The 24,405-nt window shown below is 40.2% G+C and overlaps 1 protein-coding gene across 1 annotated transcript; it reads right to left on the minus strand.

Moving 5' to 3' along the window:
- Positions 1 to 23,567, minus strand: LOC149006635 (zinc finger (C3HC4-type RING finger) family protein). The gene is made up of 18 exons (XM_089167526.1): positions 23,114 to 23,567; positions 22,920 to 23,021; positions 20,317 to 20,399; positions 19,202 to 19,286; positions 18,999 to 19,085; positions 13,227 to 13,288; positions 12,874 to 13,067; positions 12,730 to 12,790; positions 12,111 to 12,288; positions 6,042 to 6,080; positions 5,882 to 5,943; positions 5,734 to 5,770; positions 2,507 to 2,556; positions 2,325 to 2,394; positions 1,189 to 1,264; positions 730 to 809; positions 580 to 648; positions 1 to 289 (listed from the first exon to the last, which is right to left on the minus strand). The coding sequence occupies exons 1-18, from the start codon at positions 23,180 to 23,182 to the stop codon at positions 230 to 232; spliced, it is 1,464 nt and encodes a 487-aa protein (XP_089023652.1). The 5' UTR covers positions 23,183 to 23,567; the 3' UTR covers positions 1 to 229.
- Between the last annotated feature and the right edge of the window lie 838 nt (positions 23,568 to 24,405).

Here is a 24,405-nt window from a genome sequence, read left to right on the forward strand (position 1 = left end):
AATTGAACAAGAATTGTTCTTAATTTGAAGAGAATACGATACAATAACAAGAGCGAGAACAGCATCTCATAGAAGAGGTAATAAGGTCGAACAGTAATTGTTATACCAGTAAGACATCCACAGTAAGAATTGGGTGGATCAAAAGAATATGAAACTTATAAATCAATTTGGCTTCATAAATCCATCTATGAAAGGGTAACATTGAAAAATTGTTACACGACCATTTTTGTCACTGCATTCGGCAGCCCTGCCCCTGAGCTCTAAGATAAATAAGCCCACGCTGTATCCTCTGCAGGATGCAAATGTTAAAACAGGTTCAAGAGTCAGCAACAATGAGCAAAATTTTAGGAAATTCCAGATTACTACTTAAAAACTGATACCAAATACCAATCAATCATTATTATACAAGTCACAGGGGACCATGCTAGCAAATAGGGTTGTTTTTATCATAATAGTAAAACCAGTTCTAGAGGGACCTGGGGAGTCTATAAAATGGAGCACTTGTGAGTTACCAGCACGCCACCATTCATTTGAATTGATACTTCATTCATCTCAAACGTATTCAGGAAGAGTCAATACCTCTTTAGTATCTGTTAAGCGCAAGAGTTCCAATCTATCTGCTGGTCTTAGGTTCAAGAGATTAGCAAGCTGCAAACAAGGATGTGAAAGAAAATTTGTCAACAATACCATTTGGTCATGAAAAAGTTGGAAACCACCAAACATGCATACCCAGAAACTGAAGCGCTCAGGATCCTGAGGTGTGGGCATTTCCTCAGCTTGAAAGAATTCCAGTCGCCTGGATCTCCCATCTGCATTGAACTTACTCTCATTACGCCAAAATTACACAAAACGAATGAAGGCAGAAGCAGTCCTCAATCCTCATGTGTATGTGTGTGAGTGTGTGTTTGAGCCCTAATAGACCAAAAAATGTGTGTTAATATGGAGAGGCCTGAGGGGATTGGAAGACCAAATGCATGGTGATCCAACATAAATAACTAAGAAGCAACCGTAAACAAGCATAAGACATAAAGAAGGCTTTCTTCCCTTCATCTATTTAGACCCTCTTTCAGAATGTGGGTAATCACAAAACTAAACCCCTAGATTTACAGCTGGATACCCTTGTCCCCAAATACGAAGTCTACTTTAAGGAACTTTGCCTCATGTTATTCCATTTTCTGAATGTTGCACCTGTTCGTGTTGCTTCCTTTGCCCGTCTTATCCATGAGCGAGCTAAGTCTGCTGCTTCACTGGCCATTTCTCGTAACTGCAAGCATCCAAAACAGAAGAGATTACCATATCAAAGAATAAAACAAAACGAGTGAATGTAACATATTCATGATTGCTTCAGTTTAACAAAGTATGCAATTCATAGTTGAAATTTTTTTAATTTTATGTTGGATGCACAAGCAACAAGAGGCATGAGGAAATCTACATATGCCAGTTACAATAAGAATAGTACCCCTTGGGTCCGGGGCAAAGCTATGTATATATAAAAAATTATCCCTCCCACCCTTTTATAGTACACCCTGCAGACTACTCGAGGTACACACATAAGCTGGCTGGGATGCACATCAGTTCCCCCCCCCCAAAAAAAAAAAACACATTCTAGCAAATGGTGATTCAAAAAGGACCAAATATGAGTTTAGGGCCATATTATACCCAGACTATGTCATATGCCTACTGCCTGCGCTCTACAAGGGACCCCCATGTTTTATATTCACATCTATTGATGTGGATGCTAGGTGCTCTATTAAGTAGCATGCAAGAGGATTGACCACCAGAATAGCACATTATGCCTCTAGTTTGAACCATTTTCTGGTTCAGGCCTAGTTCACCCAAATCATGGGATCACCCAGGGAGAGAGTTGCTCATGCTGCGAGCTCAAGCTAGCAGCATACACCAATCACAGGGCTGGACATAGAAGGGCAAGTGGGTCATTCCAAAGGGGGAGGAGAAAGAATAACACGTGCTGGTAACACTGGAGGCATGCCCAGTTTCATTAACGCATAATGGGTTGGATGGGTTGAATCCACCAAAGAGGTGGATGAGATCAGAGGATTCATAAAGTTTAGGCTCAATTTAACCACCCCTAGGACCAAGGTTTGAAAAATCACTGAGATCTAGCCCTAGAAAATGTCTCCGTTTTTTGTGTGGCTGACTAAAAACTGAGTTCTCAAAACATGCCTAGGATCACATGGCATTCTTATTCACATTTCCATTACATAATACCACGCACATTTTTTTCTTCATATCCATTTTAATTTCTGAAGCTCCTTAAGTAACAAAATAGGCAATCAAAGAGCTATAGGTTTCAGTAAGCTTACATCTTCCATCTCCCTTGTCCCTTCATTTGGATAAGTATCTTGGATCCATTCAACCTGTGCAACACGATACCTTTAAAAGGAAAGTCAAAAACACATCATTCACTTGGTAAAATGTGAATCACATGATTAAACAAGGAAACTACTGAAGCATTAAAATACCCAATAGCAAAAAGGTAGCTCACCCATCCTGATCCCAAGATCTGACGATCCGAAACCTTCGACGACCTTGAACCTGCATTGAATATATTGGAAATCCGTTTAATCATACACTCTTAATACCCCCTCCTCCCGAGGGCCGCAAAAACCCACCCCATATAAAAATGAAGGATTACACAATAAAACAGACATAAACCTCCACCAAATTGTCAGACCTCTTCAAAAATCTCAACATATTTTATTTACCCTTGTTATGTTATATTGAAAGTGTAAATCCAGTGTAACATGGTTTCTAGTCTATAAAAGCAATGGTAAGGCATTATATATTAGAAATACAATATGGAGTTTTGCTTCATGTTGAATTCTAGACACCATTACTAAAATTCAACAGAAGCTCAAAGTAGAAAACCTTTGGAAGCTACATAGCTTCATCTATTAGCAATACACTTGCATATCATTCTTCATGCAGCACCCTCTTCCTCACTATGTGGTTGCATCTTTCAAGAGAGGAATTAAAATGTGTCTTATCTATTTTCGAACTAAGACTTCATTTGGATGCTTTGTCTTCCCCTTTCTAGATCAGAGTAAGGAAATACATTCAAGAAAGGTAAAGAGAGCCCTTGATTTCAGCAATTTTCCTTATAACCTTGCTGAGTTGCTGAAGAAATCAATACAGAATATACTTAAGGAAATTCAATACTATATTCACATCATTTCTTACTTCCATGGACACCAGGACATATCCAAAGCCTTTCAGAACCACTCTGCAAGTCTTTGAGGTCAAATGTTAATCAAAGACAGGTAAGAAATGTAAGAACCTAGCATCCAGTTTAGTTCGTCAATAGGCACAAAACAGGTTCAATTTGGAGTTGATACCCAAAAACCAGGGACTGTATCCAATCCACCCCAAAATATTCCAAATTCACCTTGACTCTAGAATCCTACAGATCCAATCATCCAATATATGGACCACATAAGTGCCAGATATGTAAGCTTAATTATAGTTTTCCTTCAAATAAAAGACAGAGGTGGTGCATGAAACATTTCTGTGCTACAGAAGTGATAATGAGCCATGAGAGGTTTTCTGTGATTCCATCTAGGGGATTGAATTTGCAGGAAAATGCCTTTTGGTAATAATGGAAGTTGCTTTCTATATTTTCCACTTTACTCTGTTCTGCTCTGGTCCTCACGAATTTTCTGTCTATTTTCAATCATCAATCCCAGCGGAAGCACAAACTAGTGCGGACAAAGGAGGACGGATACAATAGGCAGAAGTGAAGCACTACAACAATGACAATGTCTTAAGATTTATCAGCAATAAAAATAACTCACTCCCCATAACCACCACCAGATCCCTACAATGCCCTCATAGATCCCATCAACTTCAAGATTTCCTTCCTCCATTCTACTTCTGTCCCAGATAAATTGTTCGGATCACTTCATCATTTGTCTCGTCAGGAGAATCAGATCCTACACAAAAACTATCAGGGTTTAATCCCCCCCCCCCCCCCCCCAAAAAAAAAAAATTCCAAAAACTTTGCTTCAGCGCCCCCTTGGGGTTCTCTTCAACATCATTAGTGCCTGCATGGTATATACTTCTGCATTCCAAAGCTGCCCCACTCTCCCAGTTCATCCTTGATGGTGCCAGTTCCCCCCATTCCTCGGTGGGGAAAACCCCCCAAAAAAAGGGAACACTCCCTGCATCTCACTTATGAGTAAAAGATGTTGGCTTCCTTTCCCTTCTGGAGTGAACACTTTGTTAGACCCCAATAACATAGCCCAATTGTCTCTTGGTCCAACATTGTGTGTTTCAAAGATTATATCCCCCATACGTTCACCATTTAAGGAACCCTTGAGCTTTGCCTCCCAACCCAGCCATCACTCCTTCACCGAGGCATCCATGTCTTCACTTCTGTACCTTGTGTTGGAAAGGGATTGAGGACATCAACTATCTCCTCTAATCATATCCCTTTTCCATACCAATTTGAAAAAATGCCCTAGCATCTGTTTGGCCAATACCCAAAGACCACGTGACTCTAACAGGGAGTGGCTTTGAATGAGTAGGGCGTTCTCTGCAATTGCAGCAAGCTTATACTCTGGGCTGCCATCTCTGACATTTTGATGGAGCAGAACCTCTCTAGATGGGGCTTCCAAATCTCAATTCTTATATCTGTTTCGGAGCCATTTGCTTTGATGTTACCTCCAAACTTTACATAGTTCCCCTAAGCCTTTAGATGGTACTACAAGGAACAGGCACATTATTGTTACCTGCGTCTAGATTTCTCCCTGCTTTGCCTGTTAGATCGGGCTGATTAGTTGGAGCTTCCTCCTTTCCCCATGCCTCTCTCCCTCTCTCTTCCCTGTATATTCCTTCCCCTTCTTTTAGGCCCTTTTAGGGCTTTTGAAATATATTTCTTATCCACCACGGAAGTTTTACTTTGCTTCAATTCCTCAAACACTCCTCTTAGTGTCCTCACTGTCAATCTGCTGCATTACCAAAGAGAAGAAGCTCAAATGAAATTCCCCCTTGCTGATCTGGTAGCATATTGTTATCCAACTCGGCGAGAGCACTTCCCAAATGTCAGTCCCTCCCTGCTTCCCCCTTAGCTTCCAGATTTTATACTTAGCAGTATCTACAAACCCCAACTCTGAAATCTGTTCATTTCTCCCTGTTTGCAGCAGCCAACCAGCAAGGAGGAGGGTCTGCAGATTTCTGAAGACATGGTTTTAAGTAGAGTGTTCAAGGACATATGCACTCGAATTCATAACAGATGTAAATTTTGGCTTCATTTGCATCCACAATGACCATGAATCCATTATGACAGGATCCATTAAACATTTGATTAAGAGAAATAAACATATGGAGAGGCACTCAGATATGGTGAGAGATGAGAAAAGCAAATATGAGAGAGAGCACGAGAAAGGGTTGAGTGTCGGGCTTGATTTGTTCTGAGAACAGAAAATCCAAAAAGATATCTCTGATTTTTGTACCCAAAGCATTAGGAACTTTAGACAGTTAGGGCTTATAATGAGAATAAAAGCATTTCTAAAGTTCAGCAGTCAGTAAAATGGCAAAGTTAAAGTTTCTTTTTCCCTTAAGGAGTCAGTGAAATAGCATCAACAGGTTTCTTTCCAACCCCTTCCCGCCCTTTTTTCTCTAACCACATTTACTGAATGATCCGATAACCTTCAAGCATTTATTCAGGCAATGGTCAAAGCATACATACAGAGCAACAAAAGCAACAATACTCACCTCTAGATAGAAACGCCCATCTGGAAGTGGTTCACACCTATACAAGTAACAAACACCAAAAAGCAAAAGATCAAAGCTAAAGTAAACATGTACTAAATGAAAAAGAAACAGCTATAGTTAGGTACGAAGACAAAATATCAACACCCACTCAGTTATTTCCACTTCACAAGCTAAATCAGCTATGGAACCTGTTGTAGAATCAATGATAACCTGCAACCACAGTGAAGGAAAAAGAAGTGAGTAATTTGTTAGAATCTAAAAACCTAAGCAGCAAAAGGAGAAAGAAAAGGATGAATACAATATTCTACCATTCCCATCCGGTGGTTTCCTTCCATGATCCTCCTAACCTGTTTAAAGGAGACAAACACAATGATTCTTAGAAAAGAAAGGCACAGTGATTACATAAAACACAGTACTGATGCAGAATTGTAACCAAATAGGTATTGTTTCTTAGGAAAATAGCCTAGGCTTGGGTTATATAGGTTGTGGGCTTTTGATCCCATGGGTTTACTTAGTAATAGGCCTCTTTAATGGGCCTAAAACATGGGTACCAAGACTGAGCATTAATTTTGATTCAATTCGAAGTTAAAATGTAATTAAGAACCCCCACTCTCCATTGTTGGAGAGTAGTATATTGTTAGCCCTTCTTTTTCCCCCCTCTAGTTCATTAGCTGAATTTTAGCTAATAAATTTTCCTTTTATTTAGTAGGCTGGTAGCTAATAGGTTATTATATCAAGCTTTAGGAGCTATCTTCCTTTTTACTGGCAACTAGTTTCCCTTTTTTAACCACTAATTAGCAAATAGTTTCCTTCGAGCACTGTGACTTGTCTTTGACTGTTGCAACTCATCCTTTTAGTGTGCGTAAAGCAGGTACTACTTCCATTGGACATGACTGGTGGTTATAGAGAAACATGACGATCTCGCTATAGCATAACAAAGGTAAAAGGAAGCTGTAGCACTCGAGAATTACAGAGAGGATGATCCATCTATGTCGTAAAGACAATTCCCAACATTAGAAAAGAACCCCTTTTTTGGATGAATAAATAATTAAATAAACAGCGAAGCAACAAAAGAACCAGAGAGAAGGGGAGAAGGGGGGTTAACACGAGACTTCAAGAGGAAGCTCGGAAAGAGGAACTGAGACCCCAAGAACTAACAATTAACCTTTTTCTTGGGGTTGTCAGTAACTGAAGGGTGGGGAGGAGAGAGAAATCTGGAAGAAACATCAAAACATATGGCATTCCAAATCAAATTCAGAGGCCGAGATTTGGAGGTCCATCTCCTAAGATTGCTCCCACCACAAGTGGTGGATACTGGCTCCAAAGACTAGTTACCAACTTGATCGCAAATGGAGGGGCTAGAAAAATTCCTCAAGTCCAAGTCCAATCTCGAGCGAAACCATAGGAACGCCTCAACTGAGGCCAAATGGATGCAAGAGCTTTCTCCCAAAGGTAACGGGAGAAGGGGCAAGAGAAGAAAAGGTGATCGAGATCCTCTGAACCATTCCAACAAAGGATGCAGTTTGGGTTAACGGGGATGTGGCGGCTAATAAGGAAGGATTGGGTGGGGAGGGCAAGGTTGAGAGCTCTCCAAAGGGTGAGGGTTTGGCGAGGGATGTGGCCCAAACCAAAGGGGCCCAAGGTAACGGGGGGAGGGGGACCGAAGAAGATTCCAAGCTGAGGAGGTGGCGAAGGATTTAGAGGGAGAGGGGAGCCATGTAGTGGGTATCTCGAGCGGAGTTCAGAATAGGAGGGAGGGCATGCCAAACATGTGTGAGAGTAGGGTGAGTAAGGGGGGACCAAGAACCATTGGTAATGAAAGAGGAGAGGATGGCAGTCTTAAGGAAACGGGTCTCCTAGGCAGTGCAGGACCAAGGAGAGTGAAGAATACCCATCAGATGCCACGGATCAAGCCAAAATGATGTAGAGGAACCAGAAGAGATTTGGAGAGAGACGGCAGAAAGGGCTTGCGGTCGCAGGAGCAAGAGTTTCCTCCAAATCCAAGAAGGATTGGAGGGAATAGGAGCTGTCCAAAAGAAGTTCGATTTGAGGACGAATGATTACACCCAAGAGACCCAGATGGAATCGTGCTTTAAGGCTATCTTCTAGATGAGCTTCAGGAGACGAGCCATGTTAACATCAAGGATGCAACGGATCCTAGACCTCCTTCAAACTTAGGGAGGCGAAAGGCAACCAAGAGATGGGATGAAGGAATTGAGAGGTTTCTTGGCATTTCCAAAGGAAGGCACAAAAGAGAGATTCCATAGCATGGATTGTAGATTTGGAGATAGAGAAGATGCCACCCAATAAAGATAGGATGATTGGAGAAGAACAAAACGAATGAACGCCACTCTACCAGCAAAAGAGAGAAGTTTCCCTTTCCAAAGTTGGAGTTGTTTTTTCCTAATGTGGTCAAGCATCGGGGAATGGTGGTGGTGGGTGAGTCTACCACAGATGAGAGGGAGGCCGAGATAGGTCACGAGGAATGAACCTTGCTCAAACCCAGAGAATTGGAGGAGAGGTGCGGACAGGATTAGAGATGCCAGAAAGGAAGAGGGTGGATTTATCAACATTGACACAAAGACCGGAGAGATACTTAAAAGTGGAGAGAGAGGAGAGGAGGGAGGAGATAGAAGTGTGGTCAGCTTTGAAAAAGATCATGAGATCATCTACAAAAGCTAGATTGGTTACCGCTCAAAAGCGAGGACATGATTAACTAAATTCAGTTCGCAAGGACCTTTGTAATGAATTTGTAGATAACATTACAAAGGGAGATGGGGTGAAAATATGAGAGAGAGGAGGCCCCGTGCTTTTTGGGAATAAGGCAAAGGAAAGTTTGGTTAATAGAGGAGAGTTGGGAAGGTTTGAGAAAAAACTTCAGATAGGGCGCACAAGATTGTCCTCGATGAAGTCCCAAGTTGCCAAGAAGAAGCCCATACTAAAGCCTTCAAAGCCAGGGGCATGATTGGTTTTGTGGGAACGGATGGCAAAGGAGATCTCCTCAAAGGAACAGATGGAACAGAGAGAATCTAAAGAGGAGGCAACAAATTTTTTGAGAAGAGCAGGGGGAGGGGGCAAGGGGGAAGAGAAGGGGGAGAGAAGGGGGAAAGAGGAGATTAGAGAAAAAGGAAATGACTTCAACCTTGATACTAGGGGAGTCAGAGACCCATGAGCCATTCCTAGTAAGGAGACAGGGGATGGAGTCAAAGTTGACGTGACCTTTAAGGGATCTATGAAATAAGCAGTGTTGGCATTCCCAAGATCAAGCCATTTGATTCTCGCTTTTTGGCAAAGGAAACTCTCCTCTTGGGAGACAAGGGAAGAAAGATCCATGGAAAGGGACTTCTCCTCAGCAAGGGAGGGGTCAAAGGGATCACCTTGGAGAAGGTGTTGGATTCTTGAGAGTTGGGAGTGACAAAAGGAAACTCGAGAGGAGATAATTCCAAAAGTGGTGGAGTTCCAGGATCGGAGGGTAACCTTAGTGATCTGAAGCTTGCAAGCAAGGGCAATAAGAGGGAGAGAGTTACAATGCACCGATTGATTCCAGGCCACTTGGACAGTAGGGAGGAAGGATGGCTTGGTGGTCCACATGTCGAAGCATTTAAAAGGCTTCGGCCCAAAGGTAGGAAGGTCAAGGACATGAAGGATACAGGGGGGAGTGAGATGATGGACAAACCAATGTAACATCTAAAAGGATGCCAAAATTTGTTAGCTAAAAACCGGTCAAGTTTGGAAGCAGTACGGTTAGCTCAAATCCTACAGTTCTGCCAAGTGAGATGATGGACAAACCAATGAAGATCAAAGAGCCCCATATCATCAATACAAGAGTTGAAGGCATCAACTGCCATCGGGTCCGGCAGACAACCTCCAACTCGCTCATATGAGAAACGGACAATATTGAAATCTCCACCAATACCCCAAGGATGCCCCTCAGTAGAAGGAGCAATAGCGCAGAGATCATCCCAAAGGGGGGAGTGATTAGAGGATCAGTTGAAGCCATATATGATGGTGAGGAAGAGAGGGGAAGCCGAAGAGGAAGGGAATAAGCAGAGATGCATGAATTGAGGGGAAGAAGATAAAAGAGTAGCCTGGCATTTTGCTGGGTCTCAAAGAATCCATATATGACCATTAGGAGAGAGGTTGGAGTTAGAGAGAAAAGACTAAGAGGGAGCAATGGAGAGGGCAATCCGATGGGCATTGTCACACTGGACATAGGTTTCAAGGAGGGCACAAAAATAAACTTTCGATTCTCGAATGGCATTCTTAACATCAGCTTGCTTAGCAAGGGAATTGAGACCCCTAACATTCTAGATGAGGATATCAGACATAATTACTGGCGGGGGGGAGCATCACAATAGCTACTAGGGGTGGGGGCAACAATATAAGGGGTAGGGTTTGCTAGATGGTCTTGGCATGGGGGGTGGGAGGGGGGGAATTCTCACACAAGGGGGAATGCAAGGGGGAAGGGGATTCAAAAATATTAGGATCAATGGTGGATCCCCAAGGTCGGGATCATGAGCCTCAAACTTGAGAGTAAAAGCATCATTTCACATTAAGTTAGAAAGACAACTTCAACCACTCCTTTCTTCTTCACAGAGACAAACTTCACTTTTACTTGTTGAGTTCTGATAGCAGCACAAGCTCTCTGAGATTTGAAGCCCAGTCATCCTCTCAAATGGAATTTGTCAAGTTCTGAAATTCTGACCCCAAAAGGATGTTAATGGCACTGCTTCAGTAAGCTCAGTATCCTGGATCACTTTCCTGAGGACTTAGTGAAAGTCTAATTCACCGCTTTTATTCTCTACCTTTAGAAGACTTGTAGATTCCTAGAAGGCTCACTTGAGGGTGAATTTTCCGAGATCCAGTTAAAAAATCTTGGATCAGAACCCAGAAAATCATGTTTATGAGAAATTCCTGATACTCTTCACAAGATTTTTGTGATGCATCTCAGATTTCAATGGGTACTCTGCTAACAACACACAGTAAGCTTGACTGCTTGAATTGCTGCAATCACTTCATGGTTTTGTAGAAAACCAGCCTTTTATGCTCTTCAAAGCTTCAAACCAAATTCAGATTTGATCCCACTGGGTCCATTCAGAAGTATTGTAGGAATGATTTTGTTTGAGCCTACTGTTCCCTCTGTCAGACGGAAACCAAGAGGGAAAATCTTGACCGAGCTACCCTTGTATGACCCATCAAAGAGCCTTCTTGTGAAGCAGTTGTTGGTAGAGGTCCCACAGGACTTGCTGTTCCAGAACAAGTCTCTGAGGCAGGCCTGGCTTGCTTTTTACATGGTTTGGACTTCTTTTCCAGAATTTGTTACCCTCGGTAATTACCAAACTGCCCCATTTAGTTGGGAAAAGGCTTTTTTTTGGTGGTGGTTGTTGTTGTTGTTGCTGTCGTTGTTGTTGTTGTCGTCGTTGTAATTACAAAAATGATTTTCATCTTATATTCTATTATGCCTAATGCTTACCAAAGAATCCTTATTCTATGACCAAAATTTAATAATGATATAAATTGGACAAAACGAAAATGAAAAATGGTACCAGAAAAAGCCTAAATATCCTATTAAACCCAGAAGTAATTGGACCCACTTCATCTCCACTGGATCCCCAACTGGGTTGGTCCAAGACTGTTCTGCACCATATAGCAAGCATAGAATCTCCAGAAAAGGTATAGAAGAAACTTCTAGCTTTGGCTATTGTCCCTTAACTCCTGATACAGGGCAGAGCACACAAAGTCTTCAGACCTGTATTTCTTTTTACCAATAATGAACTTCCTGAAAACAATTTACTTACCCCCACCCCCACCCCAAAAGGAAAGTAAGAAAGAAAATAATTTACTTATATAATTGAAGCTAGCACAATTAGTACAAACTTCATATGGAAATATTTCAATCATTCAGCTATCCTCAAACCATCTCTATAGTTAGCTCGAACCATGTCCGTAGTTAGTTTGAGTGAAGTAATATATAGAGACACACTCAATCAACACCTCACTACCCTCAAATCTGTAGATGCCTCTTTCTCAATCATTCAAGTATCTTATTTTGAGATTTTCAAGTTCAACCATATTTGTTTTATTTTGAGAAGATTAATATTTTGATACCATCAAGTTCAACTATATTTTACTTTCTTGTTTTATTTTGAAAGAATTAGAGTATTCATCCAGTTGTTTCCACTTTATAAACAAATAATTAATCTCATTCTATTATTGTCTACACCAAGACCAATCCGAGCAATGGCCTAAGGGTTGAAATGTCTGTATTACTAAGTTGATGGAGAAATGTAGACTGCAAATGGCCCATGTTTTCTTATTTATGATCCATGATATCAAAAAGCCTGAGTTCACAATTACCAGATAGTTGACTGACTCACCATAAGTCTGTATCGAGGTTCAAATATGTTGAGCGACATCTTCTGGCATGGGAGGACAACATCCATGACAAATAGGGGCATCAAATCAACACCTAAATTTGTCAAACTGTCATGCTCTGACTTCCTTTCGGCATATTCCTCGGGAAAGTTCTTTTGTATTATGTTGTTCAGTGTCACACTGGTGAAAATCACAAATACACAATTTACAACTTCAACATAAAAGTTCAAAAGTGAGTTTTCTAGACTTCAGTTGGACTTCCAAGTAGAAGAGAAGAATAACAAGGTTAAGCTACCTATAGGTCAGGAAACTAGAAATATGGTAACTTTCCCTGGGAATGGGAAAAGGAACTCTATCCAGGTGCATTGCTCCTATGCCCACAGGGGATGGGGGAATGACTCACTGTCCCCCATGAGAGGTGGAAATATTGGCCCTGTTGATGCTTTTGCACACCTTCCCATGCCCCAGGACAGAAATCTCTCCCTCTCTGAGAATATCAGATGGGAAGAAGTCTAGAACAGACGACCCACTAGACTTGAGCAATTCAACAGAATTAAGAATTAACATAACAAATTCATCCAAAAAAAGAAAAAAAGAATTAACATAACAAAAGTAATTTACCTTATTGAACATGTCCTCGGACTAATGAATAGAACTGTTCGGCACATTGGACACTTGTTGCCTAGCATTTTTTTCACCACATTAACATAAAATAAATGACAAAATAGAATAGCATTACTAAGAGTCATTCATCAAAACAATTACCATGGTCCATAGACTGAAATAGACATGGGCGGCAAAAAGAATGCCCACAAGGAGTTGTTATTGGTTCAAATAACAACTTCAGACAAAGAGTGCAATCAAAGTCATCAGTACGTTGAGGTTTGCCATGCTTTTTTTTTCTAGTCAAACTTGATGATAATCCTTCCAGATCTCGAAGAACAACCTGAAGGGGATTGCTAAAAAATCCCAAAAACAAACACAGAAAGCTTCATCACATACTGTATGTGATTACTGTACAAAAAATGAGTGTAGACCAAAGAAGCATTATCCATCTCAACTTCCAGAAACAAATGGGAGGGAGAAAGAGACAAGAAAAGGCACAACTGGTGTCTAACCTAAGGGGATCAACCTGAAGACCCATAAGAAGAGTATCACGAGCCTCCTCATATTGTTCCAACTGCAGATTAATAGCAAAAGTGAATATCAAAGATGAAACCATATCAGCCTAATATGTCTACAAAATTTAATAGTTAAACAAAATAATGGCTTAAAATTTTTCCCAAGTCCAAGAAAAGTTCTATAGACACGGTGCCAAGATGCAACCTTTATTTTCTTCCACTCTAACCATCAGAATCCATTCAATTTTGGAAACAGCAAATCCATCACAGCTTGCATACTTGAACCAAAGCCCAAACCTAAAAGTCCTACTAGAAGCCAATTGACCATCAACTCCTAGCTCTACTAAACTGCGGTAAAATTTAGGATTCAAATCTACCATTAAATTTGCTCCTAGCTCAGATAGAACCAATTTCTCCCAGTCCCCTGCACACTTGAATCAGGATTCAACCCCAACTGAAACCTATGAATTCCTAAGTCCCTGTTACACCTTTGATTCCTAAACAGTTCTGGTTCAGAGTAAAGATCCTACACTAGGCCCTCAATTCTATTGAGTTCTGAAAGCAACTTTTATACAGTAAGGAGGGCAGGCCTTCGTGCAACGGTGACATTGCCTCCATTGTTCCCAAGTGGTTGCTAGTTTGAATCAGGAAATAGCCTCTGTGAAAGCTATAAAAAGGCTGCATACATCATGACTTCCCAGAGCCCACAATGGTTGGAGCCTCGTGCACTTCATATGGACTTTCTTATTATAAGGGTAGCTGATATGGTCTTGTAAACAATCCCAGGATCTTTATCCAGTACCGAGTAGAGAGAAAGAAGAAGAAAGACAGATTGACGGAATAAAAGAGAGAACAATGGGAATAGGCCTAGCATAGAATGTGTCGTCTATTGTTCCAACACATTCCCCCCCCCCACCCACCCACCCACTAAAAAAAAGAAAAGAATCATAAAAAGATATAACTCCTAACTCTTACCTAATTAAGCCTAAAGCTTAATACAAACTCACCTAGACTAGGACAATGATAAATAAAGATGTAAGCCAATAAACAAACCATAATAGAGGGACTTTACCCTATCGTGTTATCTCATATCATATCTCATAACTATAACAGGTCAAAATTATAAATTAGAAGAGGTAAAACCATTATAATTGCAAAGTAAGCCTTTTTAGTAATAGAGACCAACGGATCAAAGACTTAAAGGATAGTGGGAAATTAAAAGCGAAAGCATGAGTGCACTGGGGATGATAAGATGTAACATGGGATATCATAGTTTATTTCATTATGAGACTTTCTTCTAATAAAATCGTTTTCTGATGACATTATTTGTTCATTAGGTGGTGTGCTTGTCTATTAATAGTGCAAACACTAACTCTTTCCAGATCTCCCTTTGCTTCCCCAACTGGGTGTCTCCACCAGTTACATAGCGAATATGTCTTTTTGCTGATTTTGAGGCCATATTAAGCACATAACTAATCATTTTTTTTATGCATTGAAATACACAGGAATCTTGAAGGTATTGCTGTTTGATCCATCTTATTACATATCAGAAAACATTTCATTGTCATTCCCAAAATTACTAAGGTAAGAATATTACCTGATTCAAATTTCAGACTCATCTGGCTGTTAGACTGTTTCATTTAATGTTTCACATATTTGCTATAGCGAGTTTGATTTAGATTCCTAAAGAACTTGCAAACCAAACCAAAACTATTAACATACTTTTTTATGTTTTTTAAATTTTAATTCAGAAATTAAAGATCACTTTTTTCCGAACAGGAAAAAAAGAACTACCTCAGAACCTAGACCAACCAACAGTGTCCAATATATATAAATGAGCTCCAAACACTATGTATTAGCCCTTTATAAAATTCCAGAAACCAAAGATTACTTTTAAATGTCAGAAAATAAATTCCAGATGTGCATAAGTCATAAGCCAGACTACAGTATCTAACATATAAGACACTGAAGGCCAGCCACCAAGTATTTATCCTATATTTTCCAAAAATTTATTTTTGCAAAAAGCAAAATATTTCTAACTTCAAATCTTGCACAAATTCTCTGGCAACACATCAAAGCTTCATTTCCAATGGTCCTCTACTACCTAAGCACTCTTTGACCTTGTACAACAGTGATTCGGCTAAGAAATCACAACAACTAGGTCCCCTTCATCGCTAAAATCCTTGCCTACCAGCCCAACTCCGGCGATGCCTTCTCTAGTTACCCAGATTTCAATCACCTTTCCTCTCTAGGAGAAGCATCACTAAAAACACTCCTCTTTGTGCTGAGAAGTCCATGAGTTTGATAGATCTTCGCACTCCCCTACTGCTCTCCTAAAGGTCAACATCCACAAAGCCTTTGAGTCTCTCAGTTGGGATTTCATCATTGACGTCCTCTTGTTGATGAGATTCCCCTCCACCACCACCCCTTCATTTTTGCAATGGATGAAATCTGCATTTCAACCGTTCACTTCTCCATCATAAAAAATGGCTCCCTACATGCTTTTTTCCTTCTGGTGTTGGGATCCGCCAAGGATGCCACCTCTCTTTCTTCCTCTTCTCTCTTGCCTTAGAGGTCCTCTCATGTATCATCTAATCTAACACTGATTACTTCTCATCTCCCCCATCCCTATATGCAAAGCCCTCAACTTGACCCGCCTCACTTTTGCAAATAATCTCATGATCTTCTCTAAAGCCTCCCCCTTCTCCATCTCTAACATTCACTCCTCCCTGTCCCTCTTTGAGTCCCTCTCTAGCCTCCGCATTAACTAGAGAAGCCCAACCTCTTTTTAGCGGGGGTCTCTGACTCAGTCAAAGCCTCCCTTTCACCATCATATTGGCTTCATCCTTGGATCCCTCCTTGTGGTCTACCAGGGGTTACCCCTAGTTCCTAGTAGGCTTACCAACCACCATTACACACCAATGCTTGATTGCATCCGTAAGAAACTCCAACTTTGGAAGGGTAAGCTTCTTTCCTTTGCCAATAGGATTGCACTCATCAAGTCGGTCCTCCAATCCTCCTATTTTTATTGGTGTGGCATATCCTCAATCCCCAAAGTCACCTTCAATGCCATGGAAGCCCTCTTCTAGTCTACCTGTTTCGTCCACCCTATTAGTTAAGAGGCATTCAGTTGCCCAAAATTGAAGGTGGATTGGGTAACCATGGAATCAAAGGATTATAACTCTACCAATCTATTGAAGCTCATCTAAAATCTCTTCCATTTATGACAGCGTCTAGGTTAATTGGGTACACTCCCATATCCTCAAATCTGAATCCATTTGGACAGCTTCCCTCCCCTACATCCCTTCTTAGGTTTGGAGGAAACTCATCTCCCAAGACCCCTAGCCCTATTAACTACGTCCACCCCTGGTCTCAAATGGCTCCTCTATCTCATTTTGGCTTAATCCCTGGCATCCAACGGGCATCATCTACAATTACTTCAGTCTGCACACTATCTGTGAGTCTTCCGTCCCCAAATCTGCCACCCTTTCCGCCTTCATTTCTTATGGCTCCTTGTCTCCCCCATCAAAATCCCATTTTAGATTCACGCACCTTTGGATCACTTCCCCCCCCCCCTCCTCTCCCCATGCCACACCACATAACAGAACCATTTGGTTCTCCTCTCCTCTAGCACCTTCTCCACCGCCTCAACCTGGAACCTCACCTGCAACCTTAGCCAAGTAGTCCGATGGGACCCTTAGTTTGGTTCAAAGGTCACATCCAAGGCCACTGCCTTACACTTTGAAGATCCCTCAACCATTTTCTCCACATACAGTCCTTTCTTATACACCGCCATTTCCCTACCAACCCTAACTATATCCTTCATTGGGATGACTCTGAGAACCAAGATGATGTAAATTAAAGAGGAAAAGGGCTGCTTTGTTGGTATTTGATGATAAGCAGATTATTTTAGGGTTTCAAAGCTTGCAGCTAAGGGGAAAGGGGGTATTATGGCTTGCGGCTAACATTCTAGGTCTGGAATTCAGCTAGGATTGAGTGGATCTGATGAATAGGTTCAGGTAGTTGACTGTAAGGTCTAGGGTTTCCATTCGCTTCTGAATTTTGTATATTTTCTGCAATTTCTTATTTTGCAGAATTATGGTTAGGGTTGCACAAGGAAGGGAAGTGATTTCTAGGGTTTAAGAGGGAGGGGGATTGTTCTGACTGAAACTGAAGGCCAATGGGGCGGGATTGAAAGCTATTCCTAATGTAATTTGGGGTTTATTATTAGGGGACAGCACAGTTTAAGCTTGCAGGGGTGAAGAAGTTTCTGGAAAATTGACGCAAGATGGGAAGGAGAAAGGGAGGCCTGCAGAGGATCCAAGGTGTGGATTTTTTTTCTTTCTTTTGTGTGGGGGGGGGGGGTTATCGCTCACTTGTTGAAGATGCTGTATTGAACGAAGGACAAGCTTCTCCTGCTGGACAATCAAAATTGACTGAAGAAGAAGCACTTGATGGTTGCCGCGAGGTTTCCTTCTCTTGGAAACTGTACACAACCCACTCGAACCTCCTGGGCTAAACTCTCAGCAGTTTTCATTAATAATTCAAAACTGATTTGTTACAACTCATGGCTTTGAATTTATAGCCAAATAAAGGAACTCCCACTAGGACTCAATACTAGGGAGTTCAATTCTAAGAGGACTTCTTCTATTCTACCTTGGATTCCTCTCTCAACTTAATAATTACAATTCGAAATTAAATAAGCAAAAAGACTGCTAACAACCACTAGTACTCTTTGAAAATGAAAATCCTACTCAGATTAGAACTCTTAAACAGAATTGGTTGGGGCACCTAAAAATGACCAGAATACCCCTAGGTGGTGCGCACCTTTACTTGGGACGTGGGAGGAGGGCTGGTGCCCTAATTCTTCTTGCGACTCCTATTAGGGGCCATAGGGGATTTACATCACTAGATCATCTCTTCTTCACTTGTCCCTTCTTCTGCTCCCTTCGGGGGGGAAGTCTTAACTTCCATCTGGCCCCATTCTAGACGTTCCTATAGCTTTACTTATGATAGGGTGTGGATTTTGAGATGCTTCTCTAGCTCTACAATTTGTGACCTTGTTGGTAAGTTGGTTTTTGGAGCAACCGTTCATCACTTATGGTGTAAGTGAAACATAAGGAGATGGACCTCCAACTCTAATTCCTTGGATTCAATTTAGAAAGCCACCTGCTTTGGCAATTAGCTGGTTCCCTCCCCAAGGAAAAGACTTATTGTTGTTACCTAGGGCTCAGGTTTCTCCTATCAGTCTAGTAGTTGAAGGTTGGCCCATCTCCTTCCCCCCCCCCCCCCCCCTCTTCCTTTTTCCTATCCCCTCTTTGTATATTCTTGCTTTTCCCCCATGGGGTTTTGGTAATGATTATTTATTCATGCAAAAAAGTTATAATTTGAGAGCACTCAGTCCTTATCAATAACTATTGTGATTGTTATTATATTAAGTCTCTAATTCCATTACCCTTGTTTGCAACAGACAACAGTCCAAAGCAAATTAAGTATATGCTAATAAAACATTCATACATTATTTGAGCATGAGGCTCTTAAGGAACTCCAGCATCCTTCAAACAGATTCAAGAAACCAAACAGCTTAGCCTGCTTAAATATCACTATAACACAAAAATGTGAAAGTAAATCTTTGCCTCATCGAAGATATAAATAAACAGGTATACATGACGGAGTGAGAAAATGAGCTTTTCTTTATAACAAGATAAGCTTGATAATCATGTACAGTTTACCCATTCACCACAAACAAAATAACTAAATGTATCTTACCAAAATGAGAGCTTTAGCTTTCAGAAAGTATGCTTTTGGTGAATTACTGTGAATGCTGATCACCTTCTCTGCATCTTTCAATGCAAGCTGAGATAAAGGTGGCACAGGGTTTAATTGTTAAAGGTCAAACCTTGATTACATAATAGGAAAACAGAACATAGTCCTTTTAGCATATCAGGAAAGACAGAAGAAAAAGTGCATACTTCAGCATGTGTTGTAGGATCCAGTCCATTCAGTGGGTCATATTCAGAAGCAGATGGAGGTCTATCTCTAAGGAATTGACTCATCCTGGTACACATGATACACTGTCAGCAGCCAAATCAATGAAACATCTAAAACAGCATCGAAATTAAAATTAAGTGCAACACAAGTTCTTATTTGCCCACCTAGGAGGGCCTTCCATATACCACCGTCTCTGTGCCAAATGGAAACACAACAGGCTACCTAGACAATTGATTGGAGAGGACATGATCTGGACTCTGGACTAGTCACATGTCAAAGTTACACCACAAATTCAATAAATACCCCCCTGTATTCAGATGCATTACCTCTATATGTCTATGTATGTCTATGAAGCACTAATGTTGACCATCCTATACTCCTGACTTACAAAGCTCTATCCTACCAGTTGCCTTACTCCATTTGGGTTGAATTTGAATTCAAGCAGGAATACTTAGGCTCTGCTAATTCACAAAAAGTGACCCACAATGAGCTGCCACATGGCAGAGGTTGGTCACCTTGGAAGCTTTTCCTGTTTTGGCCCAGCAGGATACAGATTTCAGAATTCAGAGCTTAGGCATTAGCATCATTTCTAGAGATATGGCACTCAGAGAATCAAAAGCAAAGAAACTCCTGGTTGGGCCAAGCAGAAGACAAAGTTTCAGAATTCAGAGCTTAGGCAGTTGCAACTTTTCTAGAAATATAGTATTCGGAAAATCAGAGCAATGGAGAGGGCATAATTGTTGGGGGTACAATGATTTGTCTTATGTCTCTTGCAAGTGAGCAGATACCAAAGGGCCTCCAAACTTTTTCCTATATGAGTATTTCAGGAAATTTCCGGCATAAGGTTTTGCCATATATTTGAAGTCAGGGTTCTCTCTGTAAAATCAATCTGGGAGAGGAGTGACTTGTGAGGATGAGTGGCTAGAACACTAAACCATGGATGATGAAGCAAACCGTATATCACCGTAGACATAGCCAATTTTTCCAAACCATGTAAAACCTTGTGTTTGATTGTTGTTTGCAATTTCCATTCATTTCCTGCATCAATTTAGGTTCTTGTTTTTTCTACAAACATGACAGCAGAAGAAAAGCTCACCTGCTAAAAGCAACACATCGATTGCTGAGAATAACAGGATCTCCTGGCTTAATGTTGTGAGCTTTAGAATAACAATTGATTGCCTAGATAAGGAAAACCGCTTTAGTAATTCAGTAAGGATATAATAGATACGAACAATATATGCAAGTTTACTTAGCAATCACTAAAAATGTTTCTATTGGCATACTTCCTTAGTAGATGACCACTAAAAAATTATGGGATTATAACAAATATGACGTGTATTGAACAAAACTGAGTTTTGCAGAAGCCAATACTGGAATTGTGCAACAGGTGTAGAAATGGTATCACACTAATTCAAAATTCAAGAATCAAAAGTTCATAAAATATATATAACATGTGATCCAACTAAAGATTATACATGTGAACAGAAAGGATGAAAGTATTGGGACTCCAGAACTTCAGCAATCCCATCCCATAACTTTTTTTTTTTTTTTTTTTTTTTTTTTTGAAGCTCTATACTGCTGGACCAGGTCACAAAAATGGAACCATTTTATTTTGGCCTTGTCAATCTTACAAAAATAAAGCCCCTTTGGCGACAACAGTACTGAAAACACATTAACAACCAAACTGAGAGTGAAAGATGGCACATCAAAAAAATTTCATGGCTCACGTAAGATCAAGACTCCATGACATATAGCAGTAATTCAATTACATTAGTTCTGAGCCTTGACCATTTTTAATGAAATAACCAAAACCCATCCACTAAAGACAGATTAAGTAAGTGATACTGATTTGACCAACATAAACCAATTTATTATATGATGCCAACGAATGTGATTCTAAATTTGATACTTTGTTGAATTTCAAACTTACCTGAATAAATACTACACTTGCATTATCCCTGCTACTTGTAAACCCATTAGCAATTCTAAACCCTCAAAACTTGTTCAACTTCAACACAATCAATACATCAAATTTCCTCGAATCATGCAAAAACTTTAAAGGAAAAAAGAAGGAAAAAAAAGAAGAAGACAAAGAAGAGAGAGAGAGAGAGAGAGAGAGAGAGAGAGAGAGAGAGAGAGAGAGAGAGAGAGAGATCCTAGCCCAACTATGGAACCCTTAGTGAGAATTCACATGATCGAACCCAAGGTAAAACTTGTTTCACTCTTTTATTGTCAAAGTTGAACATTCCTTGTTTCACTCTTTTAATGTCAAAGTTGAACATTCCTTTTTGCATCAAAGTTGGACATAAAATTTTGTTGACTCCATACTATCATCGAATCATTGATAATTTAACATAAATTTCACTAATGTTGCCTGTGCCAATTTTCCCTAATCTTAAACCCTGTTTGTAGGACATTTAAGGGTCCATATAGTAATGCTTCTGTCCTGAAACACACATTTCTCATCTAAGACATTTTTAAACCCTAAATGGCCTTTGGTAAACCTGTTCCAAAACTCTTTTTTCATAGGCAGAGGTAGAGGTAAAAGATGAAGAGCTACAGGTGTTCTCTCTCTTCTTTGTTTGAGCCTCTGAAAGAAATTTTTGGGAAAATATGTTTCATTTGGACTTTTAAATTTTTTTAACTTATATATAAAAATAAATAAATAAAAGAACCCTTTCAAAAATTGGTGAAACAATTTTTTATTCTGCTTCAAAAATCTTCTTTCTGGCATAAGAAAAGGCCAGTTTGTTTCATTGGCACATAAAAACAGACCAGTGCATGCAAACTTAAGATTCCCTTTTCTTGTTCTGCTAGCATAGAAGAACGCCAGAAACAAGGAACATTGACATTACAAAACAGGACCTAAATGTATATTAGATATTTCCCCTCTAGAATTGACGATCTTAGCTCACTAAGGTCCTAGATCCATCTTCATCCCAGTCAAAGGGATTGAACAAAACCATAGCTCTCTCTTCCTCCTACATCACTACAATTACCAACAGTTAGGTGATAGGCAATTGACTCCAACAAGACGATTAGTAGCCATGTGACTCACTACAGCGACATCATCTTCCAGGCCCAAATTCAGATCCTTCCATTTCTGAGACTTAAATGGCACCACATGAAACTCAAATTCCATGTGTCAATAGCAGAAAACTAGAAATAGTATAATGATAACTCAGCCTTCAAACACGTTGCCTCTAGCTAATGCCTATATGTTCGTTTGCTTTCTTCACCACAAACACTGTACATAACCAACTGTGCTCTTTATGCTTTACACTACTCAACCCTTAAAAGATAACTGTAGGCATCAAACTTTAACTACAGCATGAATCCTAAGGATTTACAGAGTTAAACATCTAATTCTGCTAGTTTTGATTGGAAGAAAATTAAAATGGACGATGGAAGGCCACATAGTCCAGGTTTGCTTTTAAATTAGCCACAAGCAGACTCTCTGAAAGACAAACCTAAGAACTTGCAACCACTAGAATTACAGGTTAATGTTATAGGAACATGTTGTTCAAATCAGCAACGTTCTATTTTGAATAGACTGCTTAAATTGTACAATTGATAGTCTCTTCCCTCTCTTTCCCCAGTCAAGTAATCAAGTTCAAAACCATCGAGAAGCAGCTAATAGGAGAATCAACAGAAGCGTAATTGAATTAAATTAAGCATGAAGGAAGTTCAGAGCCTCACATCTTGGAATTTATTTTCACGAAAATCTTTATTTCCTTTCTGCACAAGATTAAAAACCTGACTCAATCGATCCCACGACAAGGCTTCTTGTCCCTCATTTCCCTGCATTTGTTTCAGCACAATTCTTCACTTCAAATTCACGAAATCCACCAAAAACAATAATCCCCAAGAATGACAAGAGGGGGTCAGCTCACCAAAACAAACTCTACGACGTCGTCGAAACCGGTCGAAGTTTCAGAAAATGAGGAAGCGTTCCCAGCCATAGGGATCGCTTACAGTACAACTACAAGCAAACTTAATTAGAACATATAAAAGAAGAACCGAACTCAAAAATGAAGAAACTCGAGCGAGCGAGCAAGCTTCGTGTTCTTCCGTGTATCCCCCATTTTTACACGGACGAAATTGGGAGACGTGTTTCCTCCTTGTCGGTTCCAATTCTTATTTCTTCTTCTCTGTCTATCCTCTCTGGTGTCGCTATTACAAACGAATCTCCACGATTTGAACCATCAGAAATATATATTTATAATTATAAAAAGGAAATTCTCGACGATTTCTCAATTTTTTTCACAGCGTGTCGTTTTGGCGGCAGAATTCCAGTCGAAATCGGGAGAGGACGAGGTGCCGATCTAATCTTTGATCTTTTTAGGCCAAACAGACGTAATCCTCGGCAATGCTACTTAAACGGCTCGCTGGAAATTCCCAAGGCGAGAGGAGCTGCTAGTAGTTCCTCCAGCGTACACGTGTCTTGCATCTTCGCATTTCTTACAAGGATAGTGTGGCCGTTGCGCAAAAAGTGTACGGTCTGGGTTTCCAGCGCTGCGTGACGAAATCTTATGAAAACCGTTCGTTCCGGGTACTCTAGACAAAAATTAATGGAAAATTATAGGATCAGTTTTTTCTTTTCTTTAATGCAAAACAAATTCCCTTGAGGCTTGTTTGGTTACCTAAAAGAGATTTTAAATATTTAAAGATTTCAAATCTATGGAGTAATAATTCACAAAATTAACTCTTTGGGTTAACTTGAATTTATGGAATGAAATCTATAAATTCATCCTGAAAAACTATTTCGTCTAAACGTCTACATAATTTTTATGAATGCACAAATATTTAACGCTTTTTATAGTAGATGGATTTCACCTCATACCCATAAATCTACAGATTCGCATTTTTAGTTTTAAAAAATGAATTTTTGGATTCCATGAATTCAAAAATTTTCACACCAAATGGGTATAAATCTTGCATTCATGAATCTAGATGTAACCAAACAAACCCTTAGGATTTTTCTTGCATCTCTTACTGTTCCTTTTATTGTGTTTAGTGATTTTAAGGAAGTCCTTTCCCTAGAGGAGAAAGGGGGTGCTACTTTTTCTTGTCAAAATCTGCTAAGAGCCTTTAGAACTTATGATTTGATTTTTGCTTGCTCGAATTTAACCCTCCGCAACCGTGCTTCACTTGATCAAATAAGCAATATGACCGCTACTTAATC

The sequence above is a fragment of the Hakea prostrata genome, chromosome 8 (assembly GCF_041222555.1).
Source record: "Hakea prostrata isolate BN-2017 chromosome 8, UWA_Hpros_2, whole genome shotgun sequence".
NCBI classification, from domain to species: Eukaryota; Viridiplantae; Streptophyta; class Magnoliopsida; order Proteales; family Proteaceae; genus Hakea; species Hakea prostrata.

Excerpts from the sequence above, each read along its gene's own strand:
- LOC149006635 (XM_089167526.1), bottom strand. The coding sequence starts at position 23,182 with ATGGCTGGGAACGCTTCCTCATTTTCTGAAACTTCGACCGGTTTCGAC. Across the intron at positions 20,400-22,919 it reads GTGAAAATAAATTCCAAGAT|GCAATCAATTGTTATTCTAA; the intron begins GTGAGGCTCTGA and ends TTCCTTATCTAG. Across the intron at positions 810-1,188 it reads AAAGGAAGCAACACGAACAG|ATGGGAGATCCAGGCGACTG; the intron begins GTGCAACATTCA and ends AGTTCAATGCAG.